Source organism: Nyctereutes procyonoides, unplaced genomic scaffold, assembly GCF_905146905.1.
Source record: "Nyctereutes procyonoides isolate TBG_1078 unplaced genomic scaffold, NYPRO_anot_genome, whole genome shotgun sequence".
Taxonomy (NCBI): domain Eukaryota; kingdom Metazoa; phylum Chordata; class Mammalia; order Carnivora; family Canidae; genus Nyctereutes; species Nyctereutes procyonoides.
Window position 1 is genome coordinate 40,943,951 of NW_026575051.1, and position 25,412 is coordinate 40,969,362.

A 25,412-nucleotide genomic window follows, 5' to 3' on the forward strand; every position below is an offset into this window, starting at 1 on the left:
TACAAGTTCTCTTTCCTAGTGTATTTCCAGTTGTTCATTTATATTACATGAAACACTCCATTTACACATAGTAAACTTCATTTTCTGGTTCTGACTACTCTTCACTTTAATTCATTTTGTGTCTTAATAATTAACACCTTGTAACAATCACACACTAAATTTAATGATCTTTAGCACCAAGGAGTCAAGAATATTGCACCAAAATGGGTTTATACTTCATATCTAGTTAATAAATAAGATCTTGCAACTTTGTTATAAGGAAAATATCACTCCAAAATTAATCACATTGAAAGAGAAGGATAGTTTCACAGAAAAGTTGGGTGTATGCTATTTGTAAAAAAAAGAAAGAAAAAAAAGGCAAAAAAAAATACTAGCGGATTCGAAAGCTAATAGTAAAATTTACATTAGAGGACTCCTTGATTTTTTAATTAAAATTTATTTAATTTTAAATGTTCTTTCCAACAGAAGAGGTAGGTATATTTCCACATATGAAAAATCGGTAACAGCCACAAATCAAAACAAGGAAAGCCTGATAAAAATCAACATACTCTCTTCTAACAGCACATAAATGTAATTCTTTTCTGATGTTACTTATAAAGATATGAGTTGTTTCATGTTCCAATCAGACAATAATCCTAATTTTCATAATATACTTCTGATAGTAATAGGAGTATTGAAAGGCTGTCTTTTCATCAAAAATTGTTTCCCACAGTGATTTGTGCCGCAAGTCATGGTGACCTTTGGGTCGCTAGACAGGATTTTACTGTAATTCTTATTTTCACCAACACCATCATCATCAAGCCTCTAAGAGTCTACAGAGATCATCAGATTCTTTAAATTTAATTACAAACAAAAGGGTATATTCAGACTAGAGGTGGAGAGATTTGACCATACCAGTCAGCAAATGAATTCAAATGTGCAAATTTTAAAGTATCTACAGTTCCAGCTTTGGACTAGAAAATGTAAGGTAACTGACTGTAATCAGTAGGTAATAGTAATTTAGCCAAAAAATTCATACTGTGTTTCTGTGATCATCAGACTGAAGAATGACTGTATATAAGATACATGAAAAATGTCATGCATTAGACAAACGGATGTGAACAGAGGGAGAGCCTCCAAAGTCACATAATGATTGCTTTGGTCTGGACGACAACAAGGCTAATAAAAAAAATGTTTAAAATAAAACTTCATAAATAAAACATCCGGGCATTGTATTTAACACTTTACTCTATCTAAAGGTTACTAAGACATAGAGCACATTTGCCTTTTTCTCCCCACCCCCAAAACCCTCATTTGCTTGTTTTCCCTGAAATTTTATATGAAATGGGAGCTTCCTCACTGTCAACAACAGTTAAGGCCCAGTTCAATTTACTCTCCTTTCGCTTTTCCATTTTTCTGCTTTTTTCCATTTTCTATCACTAGTTGTTTCTCTGATTTGCTCACACCATTTGCTGAAATACCATTCACAGCTGTTTTTCCAGTTTTTGCTTTCTTAGGCTCTTTGTATGTCCGAACATAGAAGTTAAGAAAGAGAAATATGAAGCTGATTGCATAGGCGATGAGAGCCCAGTGCATCCATTTTGGGAAAGGGCAATCAGTGTAAAGAGACAGCGCCGTGTGCCCAATGGTCACGTGGAACTGAACCTGAAAAACAAAACAATGTAGGATACGTTTACTGTGAACAGTGAGTAACTTCACCAGAATCTTCTATTTAGCTAAGATAGGCCCAAATCTTGCCACAGTGTCCAAAGTTTCAATAGCTCTTTGGCTTCCATGCCTGATTACAGCTCCCTCTCATCAGGCTGCAGTTCAGATGTCATCCCCTCAGCAAGAGCTTCCTTCCAGCTAGGACAAAGGACCTCCATCCGGCTGGCCTCTCAACCCCATTAATGAGGGCTTTTGTTTTATGTGGGTTTTTTTCTTTTTAACAATTACAATTATCTGTAATTCTTAACTTCTTCATTGTCCATCTTTCCACTAGTATATAACTGCAGAGGGTAGGGTTCTGTGTTGCTCTCTGAGGATTCCTGAGTCCTTAGCACAGGGTCTGGATTCAATGAATAATTTGTTGGATAATGCGGAATAATGTTTAATGATAGGGAGTTATCAATGGCCTAAGAGAATGAAATAACAGTACCATATATTATTTTTTATTTTTTTTCCTCCCAAATTTTAGACTGATTTCTTGCTGACATGAAACTGTCAGCAAGATGGTACATATACTTTTAAAAGTGAACCTATCATTATTTATTTCTTATAAAATAGCACACAGGTAAAACTGCATCTGAATTAACATTCTCCTTGGGGTGCCTGAGTGGCTCAGTTAAACATCTGACTCTTGATTTTAGCTCAGATCATGATCTCGAAAGTCATGGGATTGAGGCCCACACTCGGTTCCATGGTCAGCAGGGTCTGCTTGAGATTCTCTCCCTCTTGCTCTCTCTCTGTCCCTCCCTCACTCCATGTGTGCACACATGTGTACTCTCTCTCTAAATGAATTAATGTTATTCTTTACAAATTTAGATTTTTGGTAAAATTTAGTAGTTATTTGATAATAAGTGCAAAAAGACTCACTTTCTACTTTAAAAGTTTTTAAAAGAAGAAAAAATTAAGATGCTTTGTAATTCAGATAAGACAAATCAGTAGAAATTCCAACATATCAAATGAATAGTTCTCAATATAAGAATTACAAATTCCATGTGTTAACAAGGGTTAAATTTTTACAAGACTCACTTACATAATTAACTATTGTGAGAACTTATGGCTTGGAAATACTCTACTCTTCACAAAATTAACATCCTATTTGGAATGGGCAATTGTGGTTTCTCTTTTAAGTATAGTCTTACCCATATTAACTAGTATATTAAAAATTATTAAAATAATTTATTCCATGTGAGCCCCAAATTTATATTAGACTGAAAAACTTTAAACTCTCCATGGCAAAATGCAGGTTTTAAGAACTTTTGATTTCACAATGGTTCTCAGAACCTAAATCATCAAAAAAGGCTTATGCATATAGGTGTGATTAAGTATGGCATCACTCAAGAAGACTCGGGTGAGGACTCTGACAAAGTAGATGTAAAGAGTTCAGATGACTTTCGTCCTCTCTTCATTTTCTTGTGACCATTTACTAATTACTGAGGAAACTGAATTACACAAACTATATAAACAGCTTACACAAAAACTGGAGGAAGCTTCCTGTAGCATTTTAGTTACAAATGAATCTTTCACACCCAGCATTCCCCAAAAGTTGTGTTTCCTGTTCAGCCAGCCAGCTGTTTAGCAACTTAAAGCACAGACGAATAATATTTCCAAATGTGATTCCACTGATAAATTGTACACATGCTATGATTACAGCAAATTATAATAAATTCCAAGGCTTGAAGAACAGCTGCCGGGTTGGCTTGGGATTTCCAGTTTGATTACAAAAGGCTAACACCTTGCTTTGAATGTTTCACTGAGGTACCCAGATGCTACAAGAAGTCCTCCTAGGAATATGTGCTGAAAATTGTCTGCTCTAAAGGCTAGCCTTTGAAAATACCTAGCTCTGCTCTCTAAGAACTATGTGTTAGACAGTAAGAGGAGTTCTCTTGTCTTTGTTCTCTTCCTTCACCCTAACCCTTCCTTGGTTCTGTGCCTTCTCTTCAATTTTTATATCCTAAATGTAGAGGATCTGTTAACAAGGACTAAAAAATGGAACAGAAAACAAAATTCAACCAAGAGCAAGATGAAGAGAGGTAATAATAACATCTTGTTAAAAAAAAATCACCTGAGAAAGAACCTATATTATTTTTCTGGTCATATATAAGTCTATGTACTTTATGGTATGCTTAGATCTTTCTCATCCATTTCACAGATATTTTTAAAGAACATTTCTTTTAGAGAGATAAGAGCTATTTTTAGTCTTTTAAGAACATTAAAAGGGTTAGTAGCAGTGACAACTAGGTCTATGAACAAGAAACTCCAAGAGCCAAGCAGCCTCAACTCTCACAGCTGCAGCACAGAGAAAGCCAAATTTGTAACAGAAAATTGTCGTGGATAACTTAGCTCTTCAGAATTAGTAAGTTCAAATATTTTCAGTGTTTCACCAGAAGAAAGTTCAGAAGAATTTAACTCACCAGCTGCAACATGGTTAAGTATCGTTTCCACCAAAGATACTTCTGAATCCACGGGCCAAATGCAGTTAACCCATAGTATGAGTACATAATCACGTGGATGAAGGAATTCAGCTGTGCTCCAAAAAATGCTTCAGAAAAACAAAATTACAAGATACAGAAAACTTTAATAGGCAATAAACCATCTGAACATAAAATAAATGAATCCACATTATTTTCTAACTAATCTTGAGTACAAATGAGGAATAAAAACTGTAAAGTAGAAATAATGAAAAAGATTTCTCTTCAGATCACGTTAGGTCTTTTTAAACTTTAGACTCTGGCTTTTAGCATATAAATAAAAATGCGTGTTCCTCAAATGCAAAGGACTTTCAAAGTAGGCAAGTTTCCAAATGGAGTACCCCAGTGGCTTATGCATGCCATAATAAAGAAGTGCTGTGTATATTATTTTTCAAGTTATTTTTCTCAGAGAAAAAAGACATGCATGGTACATATAATTGTTTCAACAGATTTTTAATAGAGTGTCTGGCTGGCTCAGTCAGAAAAGCATGTGACTCTTGATCTTGGTGGGGGCCCTAAGTTCAAGCCCCACATGAGGTATAGAGATTACTTTAAAAATTTTTTTAAATAATGAAATAAAAAGGATGTTTTAAAAAAATTAATAAAAGGTAGATTGATAGACTTTTAAAGCCTCATTATTGCTTTCAGATATGCCCATAAACATATCAACAGAATAGTACTTGTTTGTTAGGTCTCTGAGCAATTTTAAATGAAAGCAGAAGGTGAACTGTACTACTATAATGACCTATAGCCTTGGTTCTCAAGAAAGAAATAATCTGTTTCCAGCTCAGTGATGTAAAACATCTTTAGTCTATAGGCAACTGAAAGCCTGAAGACATATCTTGGCCAAAATGTGAATTCAGATCCTTTATAACAAAGCTATTTAATAATTACCTTTGAGTAAGAACCAACAGGTTCATTTAAGGCCCATTTTAGAGGACTGGGCTCTGGCCTTGGACTGGAGATGGAGCCTTCAAACTAACTGAGAAGTTAAAGCTTAGTATCCTTTGTCTTTTTTTTTTTTTTTTTTTTTTAGGGTCCACATCCAGTATGGAACACAATGTGGGGCTTGAACTCAGGACCCTGAGATCAAGACCTGAGCTGAGATCAAGAGTTGGATGCTTGACTGAGCCACCCAGGCACCCCCAGCTTAGTATCCTTTGAATCAGAAACACTACAGCACTCCTCATTAAAATATTAACTTGCTATATTTAAGATTAGTTTATGTTTATCTCAGAGGCAAATCTTTATGTATTTAAGTAGCCATAGGTAAAAAGCTAAAGCTTTACTTTCTTCAAATTTCTTTTTTTTCTTCATATGTCTTTAAAGTGAAATTAACACAGAAATAATTAACTATGAAGGCAAGTTAAAGACCAAATCATATTCCCAGCTTCTCATTACTTTTCCATTCAACACATTTACATAATTTAATATATGCATCTATGTTCCTGAAAATGCTCACCTTGTCCCCCTGCGACCCACTTAATTCCAATCCACCACAATGTAAACATTGTACAGTGATGGTATACATGAAGGAAAGAGACTTGGTTGTTTTTCTTCCTTAGGATAAAAAATACAGTATCCAAATACTCAACCCCCTTTGATACAAAGTACCACCAAAGAGCAGCAGCTATCTGTAAAAAGAATGGAAAAGCATGTTATAAACACCAGAGTGACACTATCATATGGTTTTTTATTCATTGTTAAGTTAGTCCTAAACAATCATTATTGCACAAAATGTACAAGGCATGGAGTCATTTTTGCCTAAGTAGGTATGAAACCTAGGCATCTATCCATGGGGGCGGGGGTAATGGGAAAGAAAGAGTCCAAGTCTCTATTTACCCAGTGGCAATGATATAGAGAAAATTTTAGTCTGTTACAGAGCCAGATGTCATGAAGTACCAAACTACTAAATATAGAGCTATAAACGCCTTCACACTGCTATGTTTTTCAATATGGTAAAGAAATTGAGATATTTATTTTGTAAAGGTATTTCGGTTTTTCATGCTTAGCCTATATAGTACCTCAGATATTTTTGCAAGTGTGTTTGTGTAGCCACTGGTCTCTGTTAGTGTCTGTCTGTCTCTCGCTTTAAGTGCAACAAGTACCTAATCATAGTACTTTGTATTAGGCGGTAAAATCTTTAAAGTTGCAAGTTGAAACAAACAAACAAAAATAACAAATACTTCCTAGGTCATAAATATAATCCTACTTACATGAATAAGTCTTTTCTTTTCCTGGGCTCTAATTAAGACACCAGATGGTACAGAAAGATTATGTTACATGCTGAGATTAAGGATCCAAGGATCCAGTAAGAGGTGACCTCTGTGAATGTTTTAAAATATTTTACAAGAACCTTACTATAATAGTACCTAAACTCAACTTTTTAAATGTCAAGTATTTTCTATAATGTGTGTCCTATGTACAAACAACAAAGAAAACAGTACATAACTGAAATCTGTTTATAAATTTCTGTATGTCAAGGGTGACTAGAAAGTAAAATATGGTAACATTATATTACCAATAGTTTATTTTCTGAAAATATAATAAAAACTGAGTTTATACCTATATAAACTGTGCAATGCTCAACTTACTAAACATTACATAGTTTATAAAATATTTGTTTTTCCTCAGGCTCTTAACAAATGAATTAGACTTTCTTTACGAGTTTCCATTCTTGACCCAAAACACAAAAATCCAAAAATGTCATCTTTACAGTAAACATGGAACTTTTTTAAATTACTACATTCTAGTAATCCAACACATATTCATTCTCATACAACCAAACAGGTCACTATAACTATGAAAATTTTTCAATTAGGTACTTTTAAAGAAAAGTTGACTTTTATTGACTCAACACGATCCTATACACTTTTACCATTCTTTGAAAGTAGGTTTTTCAGAGTGGGGATTATAAAATTAAACCCACTTCTACTGATTAATGGGATTAGGAATGTACTTACCCTAACTTCATTAACATTATCAGAATAATCCACACTCTGGCAAATATAGCTATATCCTGCATTATATGATCCCATGAATAACTAGAAAAAAAGGGGGAATAACATTTAAAGCAAAGAAGTTTTAGTAGATATGGAATTTCGAAACACTAAACACAATATGCAACATTTCAAGTTACTTTAAAGAACAATATTGTCTAAGAAATTCAAATGCAATAAACAATGTGTTGTGGAGTTTCTAAAATTTGTTGTGTGTCAATTTATTCTAAAATTGAAATCTATATTAAAAATCACATGTAACTCTTGGACTGAGACTTCAACTGTTATCTACTTTATAATATTAAGAGAAATTATGATTAACCATGACTCAGATCTAACAGTTACATTGATTTCTATTCTTGACCCAGAGTGGTTTGTATCAAACAAATGAGGTCAAAGTATCCAAATAAATTAAATAAAAGTTTTTGTGAAGTTGAGATTCTCTAGACTAAGCTGTCAATTACAGATTTCTTTAAAGAAGAGTACTGTTTATTTTCTTAGCATCTCCAGTCCAGTTCTCTGAATTCATACATAATTTTAATGAGGAGTCTCTTGGGAAACAAATTCCTTCCACTCTTATAACTTAAAAAATGCCTGTATCAACTTAGCCTTTAGGATTTCTTTTCAGAATGTCATGGAGAATTTGCCAGTGTCCAGAAAAGTACATGATGATTAGCAGCAACAATGTATAACAGTTAACTCATTTTTGTTCAAACCCAAATACAATGACATTATGTAATAGGATTTAACCTGAAATCAGTATTTTACATCTGCATTTTTTAAGATTTTACTTATTTAATCATAAGAGACACAGAGAGAGAGGCAGAGACACAGGCAAAGACAGAAGCAGGCTCCATGCAGGGAGCCCAATATGGGACTTGATCCTGAGTCTCCAGGATCACGCCCTGGGCTGAAGGCAGGCGCTAAACCACTGAATCACCCAGGCGTCCTACATCTGCAATATTTTGATCAGTTAACAAACCTGAAACTACTGAATAAGAATTATAAATAAGGAGCTACAACTATTTATTGGCTACTTAATATGTGCCAAATACTATGAAAAAAATTTCATTTATCTCTGATCTGGAAGGTAGGTTTTTAATCTCTATTTTACAGAAGGGGAAGATGAGTCTCAGAAAAGTTATATCACTCCTACTGTCAGTTAATAATGGTTATTTTGGAATCTAGTATGTCTGCTTCAACATTCCATTTTAAACAACTGTCCTGGGCAGCGCAGGTGGCTCAGCCATTTAGTGCCGCCTTTGGCCCAGGGTGTGATCCTGGAGACCCGTGATCAAGTCCCACGTCCTGGAGACCTGGGAATCGAGTCCCACATCAGGCTTCCTACGTGGAGCCTGATTCTCCCTTTGCCTGTGTCTCTGCCTCTCTCTCTGTGTTTCTCATGAATAAATAAATAAAATCTTTTTAATAAATAAATAAATAAACAATTGTCCTATACTTTCCATATGTCTCATATTTTTGTCATCCAAACATGAAAAATATCAATAAAGTAAATTTTACCTTTAGAATAGCCAACAGTTATCTTGCGATACAATATTACAATAATGGTTTGACATATTCTAATGTCTTAATTTCTAATAACCCTGGGGAAGAATAGGTGATTTTAGTAAACCTACCTCTCTGAAGATAAAAAGGTTAAGCAAAACCATCCCAAAATTATAGATAATGAGCACTAAACGCATCTGGAAAGGTTCTCGGTCCTTCATCCATTTTGGACCCAGCCACACAAACAGGAGGTAAAGAGTACTTATACAAAGTGTAGGCAATGGGGACTGCATCAGAGGCCAATTCTCCACACGTTTATCTAGAGAGAACAAAATCACATTAAATTTATTAAGCAATAAATTTGTTTGAAATGAACTTGTTAGGAATTATAGTATTTCAGCTTAGCTTTTTTCCTAATTTGGCCAAATGCAGGTCATTTTTCTTTGAATTACAACAGAGAACATGGCATTAAAACCAAAGGAATGAGACCAATTCCTGTGAATAGCTTTTGAAAATAATGCTTCACTACATGTGGCATACATTAAGTTTTATAGAGACCAAGAGAACAAAGACAAGAAATAAACTTTGCTACAAATATAGGACAAGCAGAGGATGAAAAGTTGATGAAAGACTTCATTGACAGGAAATAAATATTTTAAGAAGAAACCTGTCTTCCATATTAAACATGTGAAATGTATCAGTACAGTTTGGAAGTTGTGCCTGCCTTGCGCCTAGCAGGAAAAGAATAGTAAACTGAAGAGGTACAGCAATGGAAGTCATTTCCTGAAACACTTTTGGATACTGAAGACAAGAGTACAGTTACAGTGGGGAGAAAAAATTAGGGGGAGTACAGTTCTATCATTTCTTTAAATGGAAATCATCATATTTAAGACCTTTTTCTTTTTCTTTCATAGCATGAGCCTATTCAGCCATGACTATAACCAGCTTATGTACTTTTCTCTAAAACTATAAACGTTTACCTCACGTATGTGTAAATATTTCATTTAAAATGAGTACACTGTCCTTAACATTCAAATACGCAACCCTGAATCAATTTTATAAAAGTTTTGCCACAAGTAACATTTCTAAGAGAAGCATGATAAAGAAATATAGAGCTAACAAAAATTGACTTTCTAATACATTATAAAAGGATACTGAAATTTATATTTCTAAAACCTAAACAGTATTTTATAGGTTGTGAATCTAATGTCTAGTTTATGCTTGGTAATATAAAACATTTCTATGTTCTATGCTGAGGAAAAGAATGTATTTTTAAAATAATAACAATAACAAAATTCTACATTTTAATCAGTTCCTAAAGTCGAGCCCAAATGAATTTAACTTAATTGCTCGTTACTATGTCCCACCGCACTTAAATTGCCAGTTTCACTAAAACTATATATGCAGAATAGCTCTGGATTAGATAATTAGGTTTCATAATGTCTTACTTAGTCTGTTTCTGTACACTATTCATAGAAAATAAGACAAAAGAAGGACACAGAAATGAAATGTTTAATCACACAGTCTCCAAAGTCAGGAAGGGACATAACTATGGTTTCTATGAAATAACTTTGTTAGAAAGATGCATTAGCAATTTGAAAGAAAACCACATATGAAAACAAGAAAAAACAAAAACTGATTAAAAAAATTTTTATTTAAATTCAATTTGCCAATATATAGTACATCATTAGTTTCAGATGTAGTTTTCAATAATTCATCAGTTGCATACAACACCCAGTGAAAAACTGATTTTATTTCAGAGTTTATAGAAGAGGCTTACTATCTATATATTCATGGAAATTATGGTTCTGTCACTCAAATCAAAATATATTCCAGAGTTAAAAATAAACTAAAACACTTACAAGAGAGAATAATCCTCTTACAAGAGGGTGTAGCTTAAAAGATGAGTGGCTGACTTTTGTTGAAGGCATTGTACCACTATGATCTTATCACTGACTTTTTACTTTTCTTTATAATAGTCATCATATCATGCTATGACCGTATCCCTCTGTGACAAAGTCCCCTTAAATATGGTGTATTTAGCTATTTATTTATTTCCCATAGGAGAAACACTTAAGACAAACTCCTAAATCCTAAAGCTCTGCTCTACTTACTTCAGAAACTAGAGAAGGAGTAGCTGTGGCTTCCTATTCCTATCCAGAAACTAGAGGCTAGACACTGTTTTTTTCCATGCATTTGATACAAAGAGCAAAAGGATTCTGTTATGAGATAATCCTATGTAACAAAGAAGGAATATAAACTCATCTGTAAGGAGATTCTCATATCACAGATTATATCACACTCTTTTCTTAAAAAAGATTTATTTTAGAGAGAGGAGAGACCATGTGCTAACAGGGGGAGGGGCAGAGGGAGAGAGGAGAGAGAGAACAGAATCCTCAAGAAGACTCCCAGCTGATCGTGGAGCCCAACGTGGGGCTCAATCCCAGGACCCTGAGATCATTACCTGAGCTAAAATCAGGAGTCAGTCACTCAAATAACTGAGCTACCCAGGTGCCCCAATGCTATCAATCACTCTTAATCACACACAGAATTCCTGCTGACTTCAGAGTAAGTTCTCAGCAACAAGTAGAAAAAAATAAGAGAAATAAGCCCCCAAATTTCCCCCAAATCAAGAATAAATAAAAATGCTCATTCTTTTTGGATGGTTAGTCTGTGCCATTCTCTCTTTCAACAGAGAAATTTAAAGAGAGAAATAAGAAAGACAGTGAGAGGAAGAGACACGAGTCAGAAGCTGAAGATGTGACAATATGAGACACTAACAGAGGCCAAAGAAGAGTAAAAAGGGAGAAGGGAGCAGATAAGAAATAACAGAGATACTAGAAAAGGCATTCGAGACTCCATCAGTAAACAGATGGGCTGAGTTCTAATATCAGCTCTGCTACTCTGCATAGGCCCTTAAAGGCACAATCTGTCTTCATCCCTTCATCTATAAACCCTGTTAGAAGAAGGGGAACTCTGTGCTTCTCCAACTTCAGTGAGAAAAAAATCACAAGGGAGAGAGGCATTGTTAAAATGCAGGTTCTGGGATGCCTGGCTGGCTCAGCAGTTAAGCACCTGCCTTCAGCCCAGGGTGTGATTCTGGAGTCCTGAGATCAAGTCCCACATCAGGCTCCCTGCATGAGTCATCGTCTCTCTCTGCCTATGTCTCTGCTTCTCTCTGTGTCTCTCATGATAAATAAAATCTTTAAAAAAAATGCAGGTTTTGACTCAGTAGGTCTGGGGTGCAGCCCATTTCTAGGAAGATTCTGCATTTTCTAGGAAGCAACTGATTCTGTGTCACTATTCCATGGATCACCCTCTAAGTAGCAAGAAATGAGATAATCCCTTAGGTTTTTTTTTTTCAACTTTTGAAATTATTACTCTTAAAAATGATAAATAGGCGGAAGAATGGAATTGAACATAAGGAAAACTGGACCTAAAAAATAGGCAATTTTCATTGGTCAGGGGACCTATTTTGCATACAAGTACCTGCACGTTTCTATTCCACTATGGCACTCATCACACTGTTCTGTGACCTTCCTCTAAAATGCAACCCTCTTGAAGGCAGGAGCTGGGTCTCTCATTCGTGTACTGTAAGGCTTATCAGCTTGTCTAAACAACACTTATTTGATGAATAAATGATGGGTGGGCATTTTTTTTTCATATTAGTCCTTTATTCTCTATCCCTTCAGATAAAATCCACTAGTGCATTTATTGATATTCCAAGTTTTTCAGTGTCCAGCAACCCTTTCCTATAGCTCTTCCCAGTTCCTCCTTTATGCTGGCATACAACTTGAACCTGATGTCAACAACACTTCAATCCAGTATTTAGAGGGCATGTGTGCTCTCTCCATAAGGTTCAGTATCTTTACTTCATTGTTTCCTCCAGGGAAAAAAGGTAATGCCCCCATTTCTTTATCCAACCAGTGCAAGTTGTGCATTCAGTCAACAATCACTTAACAAAATCCTGTCTTCAGCCTATAAACGGCCGCAGTTCACATCATATCCTTCTCAGATTAGTCCTTCTAGTTCACCAGGGTCAGAACACTCTTAAAAATTCCACCTCCAGTGACCATTATTGAAATTGTAGTAACTGTCAGTAACCTGAACCACAACATTACAATCCCATTCTATGATGATATTCGCGGGATATTTCTCCATGCCTTTGCAGTTATTTGTGTTTTTCTAAATTTGCATAAATATTTCCCTTAGTACTTCTGATTAGATTCAAATATCTAATACTTCTTTTACTTGTTCCCTTTTCCACTATAAAGGACTGAGTGAGTCACAATAGTGTCATACAATGATATAAAAATTTACCATTACTAACAGGTCCCCTTGCAAGTCTGGAACCAAAAAAAAAAAAAAAAAAGAAAAGAAAGAAAGAAAGATGTGGAATTATAAAAGCAAAGGAAAATCATGAGTACTGAAGCTTCATGTATTTTATATAACCTTAAAATAATGAATTATCCAGCCTTTCATTAACTCAAAAGTTTCAATAACATATTTTTATGTTGCCTTTCTTCTAAGAAAGATGTATAAATATTATAAAAAGCAAGTTCAGGAGCAAAAAACTATTATTTTAATAATAAGAATTACTAAGACACATTACCTTAACCCTTCTGGACCCTTAAGGGTTAACTTTTTCTCAGGAAATAGTTTCTATTTAGAACATTTTGACTGTTTCATAAAACTCTTGCCAAATAGGACTGATTTATTTACAAACATTAGTTAGGTCATTAAGCATACAATTTTATCTGTATTAAAAGGTCACGTAACGGTTATACAACTGTATGTGCTTGTCAAAACTCACAAACTGTTAGCTAAAAGGAGTTAATTTTATTATGTGTAAATTATACCTTTATACAAATGGGAGGCAAAATGGTATATCTGAAGTGGGCCTTCTTCCTGCAAATACCCTCCACCAACAGGTCTTTATTTTTACCCTGATCTCCATCTTAAAATCACATAGCATGATGGATAGATAGAACAGACTTTCAGGTCAGACTCTCCACCCCTTCTGAGCTAAGTGATTTGGAGGAGGTTATTTGGTTCTTGACCTCTGAAAACTAATTTACTAGAAAAGGAGACAGACACAAAAATCTATTGCTTTTCAGGATCATGAGTGTAATACAAGAGGCCAGTCTTAAGAACAGTAATACTGCAGGTGAGATGGAACAAGATGGACTTCAAGAACAGACATTTGATTTTTCTCGAAGAAGAGGAATTTGCCAAACAGAGAGGAGGAAGGCCTTCTTACAGAAAGAATCCTATGTATAAATAACCCCAAAGCAGGAATAATACACTTATTCTGGAAACTAAGCAGGCCTGAGGTAGAGGAAATTTACAAAGGAAGATGGCAGGAAATGACTAGAGACTTACAGGTCATACTGGACCCGGCAAAGTGGGAGAGTCTTACAAACTATGCTGAAGAAGTTAGAATCTGTTTGGTAGATAATGGGGAGATGTTTAATTGGTTATAAAATGGGGGATCACATTTAGCTTATAAAAGATAATGGCAGAAGCAGTGGGAGATGGACTGAAGGGGAAGAGGAGATGTCAAGAGGTGGGGAAACCAGTTGGATCACTGTTCTCAAACATCTCTATGTTGCTGGGCCACCCACAAAAGGACTATCTGCTTGTTAAAAGTGTAGATTCTTAGGCTCCACCCCAGATCTACTGAATCAAAATCTCTGGATAGGGCCTAGGACTGTGATCTCAAATTCATCTGGTGATTCTCATGGGCAGCCAGACTTGGACACCACTATAATGCAGAAATTATGGAAACCTGAATATAGAAGGCTGCAGTGGTGATGGCCAAGACAGGGAGATATGAAAGTAAAATCAACAGATTTGGTGACTGACATGGATATGAGTTAAGAGTGAAAGAAAAGTTCAGGATTACTCCCAAATGTCTGGCATGGCTGGCAGCAGAGATGGTGAAGTCATGATCCTGGATAGAGCATAAAGGAAGAGGAACAGATCTGGAAGGAGATGATCAGGTGAATTTTTAAACATCCTGTGTCTGAAGTACTTGTGGATTCCTGGATGGAGGCATCCAGTAGGCTCTGAAGCTGCAGAGAACTACCGGCGTTGTGGACACATGGAGGAGTCACTGGCAATGAAAAAGCACATCAGAGTTTGAAGTCACAAAGAGCACGTGGAATGAGAGAATAAAATGAACAAGGATCAAATACTGGAGAGCACTTAAGGGAGGAGTGGGAGAATTGGCAGTGAAGCAACCAAAGAAAAATAGAAAATAATGTTGAGGAAAGCAAGAGAGTATGATGTTTTCAAAATGATGGGGTAGGCAATTGACAGTTATAGATGGAGAATCAACTGTTCTTTTCTCTTCAATGAGGAAGTAACTACTTCACAGGGTTTTGATGTGTGATGATTAAATGTAAAAGTTGTAGCACACATAAATGCCACAGAATTGTTCCTTCTGCTGTACCCTATCCCCTATCCATACCACATTTTCACACAGGTGTATCTTATGTCAAGAATAATCTGAGCCCCTCCCATTAAAAGTCAAGACCTTTGATGTCTTCTAGGTCTTTTCTTCCTGATCTGGAGAAGTTATCTAGGTTCCAAATATTGACTCTCAAGTCAGTCTACCAACATTAGAATCCTAGCTCTCTCATTTACTAGGTAAATACACTGAGTGAGTTACATAAGTCTCTTTGGCTTTATGAATAATAACAGGGTTGCTAGAAGGAATAAGATATGGCTATACGTATGGTCCCTGACACACAATAAGAGCTCAATAAATGTTGACACTGTCATTATTATTGAAAATAATCAAACCCACTAAATCCTCTTTTCCAAGAAAAGAGTTGAACCAAAATAAAGAAAAAGTACCATCAATAATTAATTGTGTAAGAGTTTAAACTGAGAAAACAGAACATTTTATAACTTACATACTGAGGGGGCACCCGAATGGCTCAGTCAGTTAGGCATCTACCTTTTGCTCAGGTCATCCTGGGACTGAGCCCTGTGGCAGGCTTCCTGCTCAGTGGGGAATCTGTCTCCCTCTCCCTCTGCTTATATTATATATATCTCTCTCTCAAATAAATAAATATTTTTAAAAAAACTTTGTATACAGAGAAAACAGCACATTCTATAATGTATTTAGGAGAACAATACATAACAAATCTGTATCTGAATTTTGAATTACTTCGGCTATTTTTTTAAATCCTCCTTTTTCAAAAACATGTAAAACAGATTTTAATAATAATAAAATATTTGTAATCCAATAGTTTTGAAATAATCCAAATCCTTTAGAAACCTCTACTTAGGGGCACCTGGGTGGCTCAATTGGTTGAGTATCTGCCTTTGGCTCAGATTGTGATCCTAGTGTCCTGAGATCAAGTCCCATATCAGGTTCCCCTCAGGGAGCCTGCTTCTCCCTCTGCCTGTGTCCCCCCCTTAGTGCCACTAATGATCTTACAGATTTAAGAAAACTGAAATTATGTTTACTTTCAGCAAAAAAAAAAAAAGACAAGATACCATTGGAGCATGTATATGTGTTTTAATGGGAACTGTGACCTAATATTCTCTTGCTAACATTCTACAAGCTGAGTATCCAATGAGTAAAATACTATTGGTCCTGAATTTATTCCATTTCACTAATTACCAGTTGTTTCAGTTTTCTTACACTGTGAAATTTGGCAAACATTTCCGTAATTCTCTTTGAACATAATTTATTTGTCCTAGCCACTCCACCATATAGAAGTCAACTTCATCTTCTCAGGCTACCATTTTTTACATATGTATATTCATATATATAATTTAAATATATAAATTTATGAAAATAAATGTCACTTTTTAGTTTCATCTCATACAGCAGCACTTATAGTACCTTTGAGCATTTCAGATTACCTTTGGTGGTATTACAGCTTTGCTCAGATTTTTAATATTCTAAGTAGTGATACTATATAGATAAGATAGCAGTAAAGAGAAAATATATAGGTCAGAGGATTGATTATTGCTTTCCTGCTTGGCTAGTGTGATGAGACAAGAGCACTGGGCTAAGAGACAAAACAACCTGTTAAGCCCATTCCCACTACAGTGTTCATCCACAAATAACTTAACTTCTATGACTCTCAGGGACTTCTAAAGATATGAAAATAACGATGCCTGCCAGGCCTATCTTCGAGGGTTGGGAAGTTCTTGATAAAATTATAAAGCAAAAACAAAACAAAACAAAACAAAACAAAAAAAACCAAAAAACAAAAAATAAAGGTAAGTTTGTCTTCCTTGCTATTTACTACTTTCTAGCACTGGGCACTTTCCTAGGTAACAGCTAACAGCTATTCATTGTCTTTATAAACCTATTTTACTGTAAGCTAAAAAAATAATAATAATAAAAAATTGTCAAGAAAAATAAAATAGCCAGTTAGTTTACCAGTAAAATGAGTTTATGTGAGGACAGCAGAGGAATTACAATTTTGGAAACGTAAACCACAGTCAACCATAGACAAGCCCTGAGAACAAAGGAGAAGGGCATCCTTTTAACAGAGAAAAAAAATAGTAAGTTGGGTGGGGTTGTTTAGGATGATCCATTGGAAGAGGGTGAGAGTTCAGGTTTGTGGCAACTTCTCACTGGCTGGGTTGCTGCCGGGCAAAGAAAAAATCTTCCTTCTGCTGGGGTGTTAGAGTAAGCCTTTTCCTGTAGGTTAGAGTGTATAAAGTAGGCTGTGACAAGTGGTACATGCCTGAGAGGTCCCCCTTCAGAAGTTCTCAACCCCATTTTTAAAATTATTTATATATTTATGTTTAAGTAATCTCTATTCCCAACTGGGGCTCAAACTTATATCCCAAGATCAAGAGTTGGATGCTCTTCTGACTGAGCTAGCCAGATGCCTCCCCAACTCCATTTTGAATGAGTTTTTCCTTTACTCACATAATCAATTGTTTTACCACTGAACACTAAAGAAACACCATGTCTAGAGGTACTATATTAATGTCCTATGAAATGTTTAAAAAATTATCGTAAAAAAGACATAACATAAAACACACTTAACCATTTTTAAGTGTATAGTTCAATGATATTAAGTATGTTCACACTGCTGTACAACCAATCTCCAAAACTTTCTCATTTTGCAAAACTGAAACTCTACACCCATTGGACAACTCCCCATCTCCCCCTTCCCACAGGTCCTGGTAACCAACAGTCTACTTACTGTTTCTATGAATTACACTACTTTAGAGACCTTATATAAATGGATTCATCAATATTTGCTTTTTGTGACCAGCTTATTTCACTTAGTATAATGTCTTCAAGGCTCATCCATGTTGTGGCATGTGTCAGAATTTCCTTCCTTTTTAAGGCTAACTAACATTCTTTTGTATGTATATACTACATTTTATCTACTCATTCACGGACATTTTCCACCTCTTGGCTATTGTGAATAATACGTTATGGACATGGGTGTACAAAGCTGTATGAAACTCTTTAACAATATATATCTGTGCCTAAGTTTTCAATTGATAAATAAAAATGAAAACAAAGCTTACTCCTTTGACTACTCCTGCTCAAAATCACAAATGCCTTTCTGTGATTACACCTGACAGGGAATAACTGATTCCTTCAATAGATTAATGTATTTCCCTTTCAAATTTCAAGACTTATATTCTAAATAAAATGTAATCATAAAATATATTGAGAAGTATTTAAGAATGACAATATTTCATGTATAAAAATATATGACAAAACCAAGATTTTTTAAATTAACATTTGATTAAGGAACATACTTACACCAAAATTATTTAATTTCTTTAGTTTTCCCCCCTACACTAAGACATATTTATTTGTACAAATTTTATAAGAATTTTAAGCCATACTTCTAAATTTTAGAAATGCTTATAAACTGAAAATCTTTTACAATGACATATGATAAAATTTTGCATTTTCTGTAGAAAAAATATAAAGTAAGGTTAAGTTTAGACTATTTAAGCTACCACTTTAGGAGACATTATGAGGATTCAATAAAGTGGCCATAAGAGATGACCTAGTTTCAACTATCTCATGGTACAGGTAGAAATATGAAACCCAAAAAATCATAAACTACTTGCCCCAAACTACATAATAAGCCATCCTCAGAAGCTGTATGTTATATAATAAAGGTAATATATAGTTGTATAAATTTAACAGACTAATATATATATATATAACAGACTAATTTTTTTAATGTTAATGCTATTATTTTTGACAAAATAGGTAACTCTTGGTTATTCAAAAAATACCTAGATAATTGAATAGGTAACAGTGTTATAGCAACAAACACAGTGCTACGTCAAAGCAGGTACTTAAATAACTGCATCCCTCTGTTATTCTACTCCTGTACCTATTTCTTATGGGGCAGATAAGAGAGTAAAAAGAATTAAATATGAATCTGTTATATGTACTATCTTAGCAACACTAATAATAGGTTTGTTGGAAAAGGTTGGAATTATTGCAGTGAGGTTTTTAAATTACCGACCACTGTATGTTTATTTGAGGTTGCATGACCTATTTAAAGAATTTTTAAAAATTTCATATATATCCAGAATTTAACAGCCAAGTGAAACCTTAGATATTACGTAATTCAACTCTTTCAATTTACAGATGAAAAAGTCAGGATTGGAAAAACAAAGGGACCTGCCCAAACTCTCACTGCTAATCAGTGAGACTAAAGTCTAGGACTCTAGCCTAGGTCATATGACTCCCAGTCCAGTGTTCTCTCCTATTCTTTACACCATGCTGCCCTCCTCACTTCCACACTCATCACAATACTTGGAAGACAGAATTATATCTGATTTTACATCTTTTGAAGTAACTGTTTTATGCTAATAAATGATTTAATGGTTTGATTCCTTCATTAGATATAGTCAACATCAATTGAATTTACCACTAACTCATGATAAAGATCATTAAAAAAAAAGAAAACTTCCCAGAATTTAGTATGGAACAAAACCCTACTAGTGCTTAGCATCCAAAATATCTCACTATTATTTGTAAATCATGCTAGATTAAGGGGGTTATCTCTTAATACCTACCAAATCAACATATAAAGGGCACTTCCTAGTGTTGCGGAGAAAAAGACAAAGTGTGAAAGAGTAAATAATAATAAAAGTTAAAACAGTCCAAGATGATAGAGTTACAGAAGGAATGGCACAAGAAAGTGCACGAGCAACTGCTAAACTGATGGAATCAAATGAAGGAATGAACTGCTCCAGGGCACCCTGGCCAAGAAAGGCTTTGTGAAGGAGGGGTTCTGGAGACATAATGAGGAGAAAGGGCAATGAAGGAAAAGGGAACAGTGTGATAAGAAACACAAAGATAGACATGTGCAGGTTTTACTCAAGGGGGAGTTACCCAAGTTGGTTAGAGCTGCAGGTCCACGGGCAGGTGTACAATGGCTGACCAGGTTAAAAAGGAAATTAGGAAACTTGGTTTTGAAAGGCCATGTTCCCTCCCTTTTCTAAAAATCAAAACCCTGATGAGCCTTAAAAATGTTTTCAATTCATTCTCATTCCGAGGGAAAATACAACTATAGCACCTTGATTTTTAAAAGGAGAAATGTCTCAATCATGAAAAGGAAAAAAAAAAAAGCCATCTATAGTGAGAAAAGACAGATTCTGTTACACAACACTTCTCTGTGTTCTTCTACATCTAATTCGAAATAATGACTCAAAAAATCCAAAAATAATACTTACGTTACTAAATTACTAATGACATTAGCATATGACTTGAGAAAAAAAAATCTAACAACGTCAGTTTTAAAAGGATGACCAACTTTTTTTGTGGCTCACATAGGCACTGTCTGATTACCTATGTTAATTCCTAAAACATGGTCTCCCTGAGCCAAAATATCTAACTACATAAAACTGTCCCAGCACCAGTTTTAGAATTTGCACGGTTTTACCCTCCTGTAATTTCATCTGTGATTGGATGTTCTGCTACGAGGCTGCTGGGGAATGGACAAGAGCATGAGACATTTAAGTGTAAGAGTCAGCCATCAGAAAAAAGAACTGACCAAACAACAAAAAAAAAAACCCTAAAATGGTATAGATCTCATAGAGCCTTGAGGGAGGTTATGAGAGAGAGGGATAACTCTAGGATTTCACTGAAAACATTAGCTAAGGGAGATGCCATGTTAGGAGTTGGTGATGTTCCACTTATTTGTCTTTAATTAGCTGCCTAGACTTTAGAATGTCTTTTTGAGAAAAGACATTAAAACTGGTAACCAGGTTTCCAGGAGAGGCTAAACAAACAAAACATATTTTAGACAATAACAAAGATTAAAGACTATACATTGACTATAACAAATAATAATACTAATGTAAATATATTGTAAGACACATGCTCTTCTGGGACCTAGCACTCCCTGGGACAGATATTTTACCCCAGAGTATTTGAGCTGAGTTTAATGTCCCTTCCCACAAGCCCCCAGTTTCAGCAAGCCAGGACGACTCACTGATTCTTAAAAACATTCCCAGTTTCCATGAATTTTTAGTATTTGATGCCCTTCTCCTTAGCCTACCTATCCAAATACTCTCTGACAACATAACCATCAACTCCACATGGTGATAGCTAAAATATTCTAAAAATAAAGCTTGTAGATTCTTCTAACTCAAGACTGTGGAGCAGGTAAAAGTTAAGATAGGAATAGTAAAGAAGGACTTTTCTGACTTCCCTACGCACCAGCTAGGCCTGATTCTGACAGATCACAGATCATGCCTTTAGACCATGATACAAAGCAAGGTGGAAGAGCCATAACTCCAGAAGCTGCATGGGGGCAGTGACCAAATATCCTCATTCTCTCTCCAGAGCCCAGAACTATTCCCACACATGGTAAGTGATGATGAAAGAATATATGATTATATAAGTCTTGCTTCCAAATTTCATCATCATCCTACAGCAGTCTTCCTTCCTCCTGTACTACTCTCCCCTTCTCTCTTCTGCCTCTTCAAAGTGAATTAAGAAGGCCAGCTAGGATGGCCTTCCATGCTCTAAGTTCAATTCCCAAGTAGACACAAATTTTGCATCAAAATATGGGCTACTATATCTGTAAACAGAGAGCAATGCCAACTCCCCCCGAGCATGTGTGTGTATATACTTCATGAACAATGGGCTGTTTAAAAACATGTGGTTAAGGGAAGCCTGGGTGCCTCAGTCAGTTAAGTGTCTGCCTTCAGCTAAGGTTATGATCTCAGGGCCCTGGGATCGAGCCCCACATTGGGCTCCCTGTTTAGTGGGGAACCTGCTTCTCCTTCTTCCTGCTGCTCCCCCTGCCTGTGCTCTCGCTCTCTTGCTCTCTTTCTCTCTCTCTCTCTCTCTGTCAAATAAATAAATAAAATATTTAAAAAACAAAAACGTGGTCAAAAAGAAATAAGTGGCTCAGGAGCCATCTGGCATTCCTGTAGGCATGCTGGCTATTAGCTTTGTAGGATGCTTCTATGCTAAATTCATTTACACAAAAGGCTACTTAAAAGCATTTATTAAAATAAAGAAATACAACAGACAATATAGATAATTTGAGCATTTATAAATTGGAGAATATTAAGATTCACGTTTTAAAAATCTACATACAACTTTGATTACATATATACTTTGAGCCTGATCCCAGTCCTAATAATTTTAATGTACTCATAAAGTAAAAGAATAGGAAAAAAAATACATTGACATCAGAGTTCTTATTCCCGTGCTCCCAACTAGTATAAAGTTCTACATCAGTCTAAACTTTCCTATAATATAAATCGAGATTACCTTACTTGTTCAAAATATCTAAAAATATAATATAGGGAAGTAGAAAATTATTTTTGTTTTCCTAAAAGTACTTTTTCAAAGTTTCAGTACCAATGTATAAAGTATTAACAATTACAGTAAAAGTAACATTTTCTGTGTTTATACTCTATGGGCTATATTCTATATTTGCTAGAGATGTGCCTTTGAAAAGCTCTTTTTATACACTACTTTGAATACTGCTTTATGTTTTATTAGATAGCACCATTTGATATAATAGCACAAAATGGTATTTTTCTAGAAACTGTCTACCTGAGGGCAAAAACCTCTTGAATCATCAAATATACTCTAGAATTCTGTAACTAGTCTTATTACGACAGTCCAAAGTAGATATACTCATTTACACTTAGGTAGAAACTTCAGTAGGGAGAAATAGTTAATGAACCAGTAAAACAAAGGCAGAAGCATGGAACTACAACCTGGGGATGAGCCAGTCAAGGGAGGGCACAGAGCCTAGTTCATATCTTGCTCTCTTTGAATAATTTGTATCCTTTCGCCATACTCACCAGGATTTCTCAAGACCATCTTTCTCTCCACCCATTCTTTCCCCCTCTTTCCAAACATCTGACTCATCAACTTTTTACTCAGCCTCATCTAATAAGCTAGTCTCCTACTTTGAAACTCATTCACTCAGATTTTTGTGAAATTATAGCAAGAGGAGATCCTTGGAGGAATCAGAGCAGTGTAAGTCAAAGAAAGGGAACAAAGAGAGCATGGGATAGAGATGAAAAGAAATGAGACACCATAGGGTTCAGGTCTATTCTGGCTGAATCCTAAAATACTCCTCTTCATAGCAGCAAGGCAGAACAAACTATATCCCACTAAGCCTCTAAGTTGGTTTAAGAAATACCATCTACCTACACTAGGTAGCTCATTACAGAAAGCAAGGAAGCAGTATCAAGTTTCGTAAGTGGATAGCCACAGCAGGGGTGAATAGCTTGCCTCTGACTTGCTAGTGAGAGGTCACCTGTGCTCCAGTGGTTACTCTCTTTTCTCAGGCTTAGCCTATAATAAATATTATTTTATATGCCCTTCACAGGGTAGCAGCAAGCTTTCACATGAAGCAACTGCACAAAATTTTCTATTTCATTCATGGTATTTTTTACACCAGCATCATTAGGAAGGAATTAACCAACACAAAAAGGTGTATTCTACGTTTGTGCTCCGTTTCTTTCTGACACTCAGAGGTAGGAAAGCTTTGCGATAGGAAGGGAATGATAGACAGGAATGAGAACTTTTGGGTGTGGCTCTGGCTCTATGGAGATTGGAGGACCTTGACAATGTCTGAACTCTGAAGTATGCAAAGTGCAATTATCTGCCAAAGCTGATGTTCAGCCCTGCACAATTGTGTAATGGGAAACCCTGATGCAATGTCTAAATAACCAAAATCGCAGAGATGAAGGGAAGGGTACATTCTTTCCAGTTTTTGTAGGTATAGCATGACTTCAGTGTGCAGAGAAGAAAGATTTAAGGAAAGACTCCATTTAAAACTGTCTTTTAACCATTTTCAACGGCGATGGCCAATTAAATAGCTTATTTCTCAGTGCCAAACTTGAGATTCCTATTAAAGACGCATCAACATCAAAGAATCATTTTATCTCACACGGAAATAATTCCAACACACATTTTGCCCCACAAAATGTATCTCACATATTGCAATCATGTTGTAACCATTGTCCCATTTACACTAACAACAAATACAAAACTACATGAATATATCTTCATTTCTAGGGAAAGGAGGCAGAGTCACAACACGAAACGTTAATCTCTTCCACTAACTGGGATGCAGCACAATACTGCAAAAGGACTAGATAATTTTAAATCATAAGATCATTTCTAAAATCCTTTTAGGCTAATAATTTATTTCAAAAAAAACTTTCAAATCCTTTAAAAAACCAAGAGCAACTGAAGCAAATTAAGAAAATAAATGGACAAATGGAAAAATAACATAATAGCACAACTATTTCCACTAGAGGAGCTGCATAAATCAACCAATTGATGATCCCTGTCAAATAAACCCCAACGGCTCAAGGGAAAAGTTTGCTAATTTAAGAAAACTGTGTATGTGTAGGCTGTTGGGACAACCTCTAGGTGCTGCTGTAGAGACCAGACCCCCTTCCTAAAGACTTATTTCTTTCCCGGGTATTTTAGCCTCCCCCTCCCCCTGACTGCACTGCACTGCGCATAGCCAGTACAGACAATCCCCTCAAGCATATTTGCTGTTGAAAAAAGCCTCAGAAACTGACATTCTTCAAGGTTCAAGAAGCCAAACAATGGCTTTTTTACTTTTTATTCCAAATTACAGTATAGATGGATGAGCCACACAAAAATCCTAGCAGGATAGCAGGTTATGTCAAAGCAACCAGGAGGCCCAAGAAGCAAAAAAACAGCTACCACTAGAGCCCTCCTCCTTCCCCCAACCATCTCTCCAAATGGACTATTACTAAATGTTCAAATCAATCCTGTGCATCAGTTAAAACTGTCAGATGAAACCGGGAGGTGTGGGCGTACAGCAGGGCGGAGTGGCTCTTGCGCCGAGCTCTCAGCGGCACCGGCTCCATCTGATACGTCAGCTCCAGCATCCGAGGAGCTGATGAGAGATGGAAGCTCGGAGGAAAACGTGCGAGCGTCGGTGGGGGGAGGAGGAGGGGGAGGCCCTAACGTTCGGATCCGATTAACCAGTGCCCGACCGCGGTCCCCGCGCCCCGGCGTCTGCCCTGATCCGCAGCATCCCAACAGCCGCAGGGAGCGCGGGACTACGGGGCCGGGCAAGGACGGGGACGGGGACGGGGACGGGGACACCAGCTGCTTTACCTGTGATGGACCAGGTCCAGCGGTAGAACTCCACGGTGTCGTTCAGCGCCGTGGACACCACGTTGAGGACACTGCCCGGCTCCGAGTCCAGGAGCCCCATCTCGGCGGGAAGCGGGCGCCGGCGGCAGA

The 25,412-nt window shown here is 36.1% G+C and overlaps 1 protein-coding gene across 1 annotated transcript; it reads right to left on the reverse strand.

Annotated features, from left to right (window-relative positions):
- Nucleotides 1–416: 416 nt before the first annotated feature.
- On the reverse strand, nucleotides 417–25,412 carry ELOVL4 (ELOVL fatty acid elongase 4). Its single transcript, XM_055330861.1, has 6 exons — nucleotides 25,284–25,412; nucleotides 8,812–8,999; nucleotides 7,139–7,219; nucleotides 5,638–5,809; nucleotides 4,119–4,246; nucleotides 417–1,644 (listed from the first exon to the last, which is right to left on the reverse strand). Exons 1-6 carry the CDS (start codon nucleotides 25,381–25,383, stop codon nucleotides 1,369–1,371), a joined length of 945 nt encoding a protein of 314 aa, XP_055186836.1. The 5' UTR covers nucleotides 25,384–25,412; the 3' UTR covers nucleotides 417–1,368.